We start from the raw sequence: 9,734 nt of genomic DNA on the forward strand, positions 1-9,734 counted from the left end.
AGAAAGGAAAAAAACGCGTTTTCTATTTTTTTTCGTAAGAGTCATGGTTTTGTTTCCGCGAGAGGCACGGTTGTGCTTTCGCGAGAGTCACGGCCGTGCCTTTCGGAAACGAAAAAAACACGTTTTCTGTTATTTTTCGCGAGAGTCACGGTTTTGCTTCCGCTAGAGGCACGGTTGTGCTTTCGCGAGAGTCACGGCCCTGCCTCTCGGAAACGAAAAAACAAAACACGTTTTTTGTTTTTTTTCTTTCGCGAGAGTCATGGTTTTGCTTCCGCGATAGGCACGGTTGTCTTTTCGCGAGAGTCACGGGCGTGCCTCTTTCGAAAAGGGAAAAAACCCGTGCTCCCGGTTCGATTTTTTCGTCTGGTTTTTTTCGTGAAAAAAAATGTTCGTCAAAACCTATCAACATGGGATCTACTTTTTGAAGATCTCGACACGAGGAATCAAACGATGAAAACGGTTTGAGTTTGGACGCACGGTTTAAAAAATAAAACATTTTGAATAAACGGATCTACAAAAAAGGAAAAACTCTCAGGCTGCGACAAGTGGCGCGCTGCATGTGTGCCATTTGTCACGACCAGGGAAGGTGGAGTGTTCTTTGCAACGAGTACTTCTTCATTAGTGATTTTGAATTATGAGCCTCCTGAATCATAGGCAGCCCAGCTGGGCCAGAAAGACCGACATTGTGTCGGGCTTGGGCTTAGCTTTTGTGCACTAAAGTCGGAAAAGGCCTCAAAAATGTGGAAATCAATATTTTATTCAAAATTAGGTATAATAATGGATTTATATATCCTGAGAATGACTAAACTAAAAAATAACAACGTTTGCTTTTTCCGGACCGGGTCAGCTCAGGCTTGGACTTGTCAAGCCCGTCTCGGACCCAACTTATCAGGTCGAATTCTAACTTTTGTCACAGGAAAAAATAAGTTTTGCACGAAGAAGCAATAAGATTTATGCCTCGATGTGTTGGTATAGAAAAGAGAGTCATGTACAAGTCTTGGAGTGGACCACGCCCGAGCCTACAACGCCATGCCGCCAAGCGCTAGGCACAGTTGGAAGAGTGTCGTAAAGCCAAGCCCTGCGCTCTCACCAACTCGAGAGTCGAGACTCGGCCTTAATTGTGTGGAGAAGGCTAGCATTGTTGGGTTGCGTGTTGTAGAAATAACAACGTTAATCCGTAACATAATCACCGAAGAAGCGCCCTTTTCTTGCAAAGGTGCAAGCAGAGTAGATGGTTTGTTGTCAGCGATCCAATGAGTCATCCACAACAACGGGGTTTGGACTTTGGATGGTCGATCAGGTCTATGGGAGCACCCCGGGGCAGAAAATACTTAGGGTCTAGGAGGAGTACGGATCCAAGCTACCTTAGCTCTGAACTATTCGGTGTGGCAACCAATCAACAGATGTGCATCATTCTACTGGAGGCATAGTTTCAAATGAGAGGCAGGGCATGTCCGGTAAAGTGGATCACACACCAGTCCGGCTGGATGATGGCCGGCCAATAGGATGATGTACGCTGCCAAGATATCATTTTTCTTTCTGAGTAAAAGAATATGTTGGTCTTTTATTAATGCGATAAGAGAAAATGGTCTCGATGATGGTGCTGCCTACTGAGTTGAGATGAACGAGCGTACTCTGGAAGTATCTACACCTGTATATACTAGAGCTACCTAGGAATGTCCGCCCATGCTGCTACATTGCTAGTCCCCAATCTCTTATCCGTTGCCAGTTTTGCCAATCTCTTGAGAAAATAAAAATTGCTCATACACATACATGACACAAAATCAACTCTCATTTTTTTGTTTTGTTTCTTAACGGAATAACGGCGGGTGAGATCACACTCAGTCTCCACTTGTCCACTCCCTTGGCTAGCTTAACCTGCCCCGGATTAGTCCACGTCCCATGATGGAACGAACATATGCAATACAAGACGTCTCGATGTGAGGTGGATTCCACGGCCTGGCCGGCCACCTCTCTATGTGAGTGTTTGTTACATGGCTGACCTCCATTCGATCAGACATCGAGTCTATAGCCTAGCTAACAAATATCACGATGGTGTGAGAAACAAAATATCCTAGCTTACTGCTTACAGCAGTTCTTTTCCTTTCCTTTTCTTTAGGACAGTAAAGGCCAGTTTTTATACATGTTCGGCTCAAAACAGAAAAATCTTGAGAACGTGGAATCAACCGTATTTGAATATCTTGTTTATGTCGAAATTGTATCATTGCATTCATTACGAAATTGTATCTTATTTTGCTATGTTCTAGTAGTCAATAGAAAAATATCAGTGCAAATTTATGGGGAACTTACATCGTTTTGCTGACACAGGCAAGGTAAATGCGAAACACGACCTTTTTTTTTTTGAAAAATGCGAAACACGACCTTGACCATCGACTCAAGTAACATTCCTGTTTCTTGGAAGAACAACCGTTTCGAAACATGCTTGGACTGTGCAGCCATGGCGGCAGCAGCGTCTGAAGCAAAGCGGAGGAAGCTGCAAGCCTGCAACCTGCCTGCAGAATTAGCGCGCACTTGTACCAGACGACGCTTATGTGCTTGGATACAAACTCTGCAGCTTCTACGGTGAGGTCGCTTTCTTCCACGGCTTGGTCTAGAATCTAGATAGGATAGGATAGCTCCCCTGAAATGATCTTCATCGATGATTATTAATCTTTTTAAAGGGCAGTTCTTTATGCCCTCTATCCAGCTTATTTTAGAAGACGAACCTAATTTTTTTTTTAAAAATCTCTTAACTAGCAGGCTTCTAAAATAAAATTTTAGGTTAGACTTCTAGAATAACCTAGATAGAGGACATCTCATTTTACAACCAAAATAAGTCACAAAGAAACTGGCCCTAAATCTCCAAAGAGTGATATTGTGGAGACAGGGAGAAACAGAGGAGTCGAGGCTGTGTTAGAGGGGTCTTACTTTTGACGAAGAAAACCAATTGAAAGTACAAAACATAGTACAGTACTATCGTGCTCTTTCATGCTTTCCTTAATGGCCCAGAGAAGTGACTAGGGCCAACAATACTTTCTGTTAACTGTCCTTATCAAAAACGACAACTTTCACCGGACCGTAGGTAATACACTAGCTATGTCCACAAATTCCACTCTGCATGAAGAAAAGAGGAAAAAAGAGAATGCATGCCTCTCTGTTGACAGCAAAAATGCTAGACATAAGCTGAGTTACAGGGCTCTTATGGAGACGTTTTTTTAACACTAACATCTGCCCCCCGATTTTCATGGGGTGGGCCCACTTCCCCCAACCGAGCCCAATCAGAAGCGTCCACGTTTAATCGATCCGTAAAGAGACCTTTTACGATGCATCAGATCAATATTGACCGTTCCGTACATGTAGCATTGTTGGTGTTGACAGTGTGATTTGGTAGTCATGGAAAGCATATCACCGTCGAGGGCTCCAGGTCGTGCTGCAGCAGTAAACCCAACATGTCTCGCCCAGTCGTGCCCAAGAGAGGCCCCCATCGAACACAATTCTTGTTCTCGGTGTACTGAATCCACGTCCTGTCGCCGTCCCAGACTGTCTCCGGAATAATGCCCAGCGAGTGCATCACGCCGCGCTCTCCTCGGTTGCTATACAGTCATCCTGGATGACAACATCTCAAGCACACACGGCCACGCATGCGCTGCGACGGCGACGTGTCGTGTTAGTTGTTATGAAGCACGGCCACGCATCCGCCGCGGACGGCGACGTGTCGGCGTCAGGGCGTCGATGGCAGACTGGCCAAAAACAATCCGCGGCGGCCGGCGGCTGAATTTTATCAGTTATCACTCTAGGATCTTGGGGCTGCAGGTTCTGTTTGTGCTACCGGGTTTACCTGGATGCAGGAATGAAAATCTCCCTATAGTGCCCAGGTGTTCCGAGACTGTAGCAGATGCAAATCAAAAGGGCAGATGCACTGCCTGTTGTTCCGGCGAGTTCTTGATCATGATGAATAAGCGAGCATCTGATGCTTTAGAGGCTACCAGCCAGGTCAGCACCCTGAAGAAATATCCATCAGCTTCTTGTTTTGGGGGTAAAATATGACATTATCCGGAATAGGCGGGGGTTGAGATGCATGGATGTTCTCGAATCGGGTGGCGGCAGCACATGTTGCAGAAGGGCTGCTTGGCTAATCATTAGGAGCACAAGATCCATCAATTGGCGTGTTAATATGCCATCATCACCAACTTGTGCCCCCCTTTTGGTACCTGCAAATGGTGGCACCATGGTGCAACTGAACCTCGCCGCGCCACCGCTGATCTATACCAGCTCTTTCCCACGACCGGTTGCCGTCGAGGTGACGAACCGAGCCGCTAGAGACAGCGACCGTGCCGTCGCCCACAAGCTTGTTCAGCGATAGTCCGGTGCAACAGCCCTAGTAGCTCAAGCAGCCCTTGTGCTCAACTGCTCTGCAGTCTGCACCAGCACTTCCCATGGCATTTGCCCCTTTCACTGCTGCTAGTGACACCAGCACTCGCACGGAGCAGGAATAAGCAGCGCCAAAAAGCAGGGCCAAATCTTTATGCAGCACCTCCAGGATCATCTGCTCAGGTAGAAAAACTTGATGCTGCCTGTAACTAGATTAAGTTAACAGATGATGCTTCATGCAGCAGGAGCATGTACGAGAAGCAAAGTGTTAGTGCAGGTCCCCATCAGGAAAGCAAAGTGTTCTATTTAGGTGATGGCACTTTAATCCAACATAATGATCTGGAAAAGCATCATCCGGCGTTTCTTATACTTGTGGGAGATCTTTGCCTGATACTTCGACGCTCCGACTCAGAATTTACTGCAGGCCGGAATCTGAGATGCCGGAATCTCCGGTGTTTTCTCTTAGTGACAAATCTCTAAAGATACTGTAGTTATTATCACAAAATTCTTTCTTTTGAAGTTGGGCCCCGTGACTAGATGTCAACCGGTATGAAAATTTCATACAAATATAGCATGATGCAAACAATGTGGCGACACGATTTCTAGAATAAGAACTTAAGCAACTTATAATGATATCAGTTAAATCAAAGTCATTGCATGAAAGACCATGACCATCTTGTCCACAACATTCACTAATATAAGAAACAGAGCATTGCAAACATACAACTGTTAATTTGTGTAAGTACTTTGACTATTTACACCAACATAAGAAGAAGCATCTGACGACAAGACGAGGACAATTGGATGGGGGCGGGGGGAGGGGGATTTCACGAAGATAAGGAGTGTTTGACGACAAGACAATGACAACTGAAAGTGGGGGGATGCATAAATCTTTGAGATGATATTACTAGAATAAGATCCACATACCAAAGATGACAACTTTAATCCACAAATATCTGGGAAATACATACCCTGGCGCCCCACATCATCACAAAATTGAAGCTACTAGCAGTAATAGATGGTTAGTTGCTAAAGGATAAGAACCTCCATTAGAATTATATATACATGAGTGACACAATATTAGTCCATGTCTCATACAATTAATGACGATGTTAAAGTTTGAGTAAGCTATGTGATCTTGCTGATGGGTCTAGGACTCCAGGTTGGCCCTGCTCTCTAAAAAAACAACTTTGTTCTCCCATTAGTATTGGTGGAGCTACAACAAGGCCAAATGGGCTGTGGCTTGTCCAGTCCATGTGCAAAACAAATGAAGAGTATAGATAAACTTGGCCTTTTGAGAGAGAGAAAATGTGTTCCCTTCGGCTCAGCTCACCTTAGCCCGCAAAACCAACTTTGGGTAGCTCCGACATTGCCCAGTAGTAAAATAAGTAGTTGGGAACATAGGACACACTTTTTTGCATTTTTTATGTGTCGAGGAATTAATATTTACAAAGAAAACACTTATATGATTGCACAATACTTTTCTATCCTAAAAGTTACCTTCCTACTTGAAAGCAATTGGTTTGTTTTTTTCCCCTCAAAATGGAGTATAAACTTCTGGACTCTGCATCACTATGATGCATACAATTACTAAGCAAAGTACAAGACAAAGATAACCATGGTTGAATCATTACAAGATATGAGAGACAACTAAGACTAAGTCAATGTCTTTCACAGCGACGCCTTCAACAAGGGATAAATGTTCTAACGCCATCATTGTCGTGATTCGGGCATAGACGGTTTGGGCAAGAATTTCATCATGGTTGTCGAGGCTAGCCAACAAAGACCAGCAAACAGCAAGTAGAAAACGCCTTCATGAAGGCAACAACGTAAGTTCGGCATTGTTAAGCCTGACAAACAAAGTCTATGATAAGAGTTTTAACTCTGAACATGAATCGATGTTCCAATCAACATCTTGATGACGACGGATCATTCGATAGTAGCATCCATACTCCACTCAAGGACCTAGTACATCGGCGAGATCTTCTCACTTTAGATCACCACCACGGCCGTTACGGGACGCCCTTGTCTTGGCATGGAATTGGCCACTATCACTCCACACCGGCGTTAGTCATACTGTAACATCCACACCACACTGTCCGAGCCACTACCTTGAAGTTAGATGCCGATGGGGAATATCTAATGCACCACAAACCTCCTCGTGTGATGGTCGTTGCCCTTGCACCAGACAAAAAATCCATTTATGCCGCCAGCCGCCGGCGAGCACCCACGATACCGCAGACGAACACCGCCGTCATGCTTGCAGATTTTTTTTGATAAAGAACATTTTGCTCAATTGATATATCGAGATGATACAACCGCGGTGAAGGAATGCCCGGCCTCTGCATAGCACGATGCAAACAGCAAACACATCCAACACCTCAGAAAAAAAAAATCGTGTTACACCAATAAATGGCCATCGGGCCTTTGGGCATGGCACGATGCCTGCAGATACGCCATTGGGCCTCTTGGTCATCTTGTCACGGTCGTCGGAAGGCCACTTCCCCGCCAATAATGGCCAGTGAATGCCACTGCGGACGGCATGACTAGCCCTTACACGATCCGACCATCGCCGTGAGTGCCGCCTCATCAAGGGGCCACCGTCGCCACCTCCGGCGGGCCAGTTTCGTCTTTTTCCTCCTTGTTGTCGGCGCCACCGTCGGCGCTCGTGCCGGTGAGGAGCGCGGAGAGCAGCCGGCTGCAGTCCTCATCCTTGCGGTCGAGCCGGTCGGCGCGGTCCTGAAACTTGCCGGCCTGGGCCTGGGAGCCAGTGACCCACGCTAGGCCTCCGCCCACCACGCTAGGCCTCCGGGTAGGACTTCATGTTGCAGCCGTGGAATTTGATGGAGTTCGCAGCGAGGCCGCGCACAATCAGATGAAATAGCTGAGTTAGTTGTCATCTCATTGTCCTCAGGCTTCATTGCAAGCTTTCTTGCCGCCCCGTCGTGCTGCTGCTCTCATGGTCATGGTGGTGGCCGCTGCTCCCGCTCGCCGCGTCGGCGGGGTCGCCTCCGAGCTGCGAGCTCACCTCGCAGCCCTGCTCGTCCATCTTCTTCTCCTTTTCGTCGACGGCGCTCGCGCTTGCTGCCGCCGCCGCTGCGAGCTCTACCTCGGCTGCCCGGCTAGTGGCCGGCTTGGCGAGGAACGTGGGCCGGTCGTCGCCGGCCATGATGACCACGACGTGCTCCTGGAAATCCAGGGCCGGCTTGGACGCGCCGGACGCCGAGGCCTTCTCCCCGTCGCCCCCCGACTCCTGGCCGTCCCGGTCGCCGTCGAGGTACCCGGAGAGCTTCCAGTAGGAGCACGCCAGGATGAGCAGCGCCAAGGCGATGAGCCCCAGCATCGCCGCCAGGCCGCCGAACAGGTACGGCACAGGCGACTGCCATGGCGAGTGCGGCGCCGTCCCGTTGATCAGCCCGTGCGCCGGCGCCACCATCGGCGCCCCCGCGCGGTGGCTCATGGCGACGAACTCGGCTCCGGGCCTCATGGTTTGTGTTGGTGTCCGCGGGCACGGCGTCTGCGTAGCAGAGCAGAGGAGTTGCACCTGATGAGTTTGCTGCTCTGTTATCTCTGTTTTTCTCCTGTGTGTGCTTGTTGTTGTCTTAGGGATGGTGTGGAGGGGTGAGAGGGAAATGGCCTGTATTTATAGGGGAAGAGGCCGGGGAGAAATATATTTGTGATGCCAAGGAATATCAAATGAACAATGAGGAAATTCTTGTTTGGAGGTCTGTACTCTGTTTCTAGATACCACACCTTTTTTAGGCGAAACCGCGCGAAATCCCCTATGCAACTTTTATAGCTAAGAAAATTTGTACAATCAGGGCTTTGGATAGGCCAAAAAGCTAAAAAAGATAGAGGACATGGGTGATGAGTTACCATTGATTAAGGCGTTATTTAAATTGGGGGATATATTGCCTCTAGATTGTGTGCGCAACCATGGCGTGTTCCGCTTCTAAAGATCCTCGTACTCGATACCACTCCCTTTGTTTAGAATTGCGAGGTGCACCAATTTCATCCCAAATTTTCATGTCATAGACCATGTCAATTTCCAAACGACATGTTATTTTACACCAAGGAAGGTATGGTCGGAGGGAGAACTTCCTGCTTTACACCGGTTTATAGTGAAAGGTGGTTAATTAATATCCTCAATTCATGTGGTTCTGGCTCTCCTTTCTATGATCGACTACAACGATTTTAATCCATAGTGCAGCGATGTTGATGACCAATTAGCTTTAAGTCTCCTAGGTAATGGTTGAAATGAACGCAGTTATGGGGGTTATTTCAGCACACCACATTGGTTCTGGCCCACTCGCCGTTCTTTCGCAACAAAAAGTGAGAAATTATACACTCCCTTTTCACGATGTGGAGGGAGTAGTGAATTTAAGACCATCCTTCATAGCAAGGATTATTGAGTGTGTTTCACATTTACCTCCCTTCTTAAGTTTTGCATAAACTAGTTGGTGCAAAGAGTCAAGCAAAATTTCTATTGAATATATGTAAGAGAAAATATCAAAATCTTCATTCATATTGATTTGAGGGTTCTCCCCGGATAAAAGATAAGGATTCTGCTTTAGGGACGAGATTGTAGTTCTAAAATGTGCACAAGAATGGCTTCATAGAATAAGGGTCAATGCCATATGTCGGTGCCGCGTTGGTCCATATTTTTACAACATTCATTAACTAATGGAGTTGTCTATTATTAGTTTGCAAAAGTTGAGTAAATTTCAATTAGACCTTCGGATCAACTTATTGCCATTTTTTCTAATATTGCTTCAAATACAACTTATTGGCTAGAAATCGCGGCTACATACATTTTTCTCTGGTAGATATGAGGGCTTTCAATACATTAATTTTTTATTGAGTGATATATGCTTTTAGCTTACTATGATTAATGAAAAATTAGCCACTTGACATCCATCGCTTCTCTCTTTAGATCAATGAGATGGGGCATGTCCAGATTAGCATTTGCAAGAAAAGAAGGCACAAACGGACAATCGGTTTCGAAAATAATAGGCTTGTAGAGAGTAATACCTTTGTAGATACTGGCATGGCATGCACGCGGCTTAGCTTCTTACACACTATAACAAACATAATGGAATTCTTCGCAACAACCCCCACACTAGTGGAACCACACACCTGGCAAAGCTAGCGTCGACATTATTCTTAATACAATTAGGTGCAGGAGGCTGCCACACCACTATATTTCTCTTTTGAGCTGTTATGATTAATTGGCAGACTAAAGGGGTAGCGCATGAGTCAACAAAAATAAGTTTTGGTTATTGCTCTAATGGTGCTCTTGTAAGTAGCATCCCGCTCTGTGTAACGTATGTTGTAATGAATGATTGTGAGAACATTATCATTTA

The 9,734-nt window shown here is 46.3% G+C and overlaps 1 protein-coding gene across 1 annotated transcript in view; it reads right to left on the reverse strand.

Moving 5' to 3' along the window:
- LOC119329518 (protein GLUTAMINE DUMPER 1-like) overlaps positions 1–7,969 on the reverse strand; it is a 16,134-nt gene extending 8,165 nt beyond the window's left edge. Inside the window, exon 1 of the mRNA XM_037602580.1 lies at positions 7,343–7,969. Coding sequence (XP_037458477.1) covers positions 7,343–7,858 — 516 coding nt within the window. The 5' untranslated portion in view covers positions 7,859–7,969. The remainder of the gene's footprint in view (positions 1–7,342) is intronic.
- Between the last annotated feature and the right edge of the window lie 1,765 nt (positions 7,970–9,734).

Source organism: Triticum dicoccoides, chromosome 7A (assembly GCF_002162155.2).
Source record: "Triticum dicoccoides isolate Atlit2015 ecotype Zavitan chromosome 7A, WEW_v2.0, whole genome shotgun sequence".
NCBI lineage: Eukaryota > Viridiplantae > Streptophyta > Magnoliopsida > Poales > Poaceae > Triticum > Triticum dicoccoides.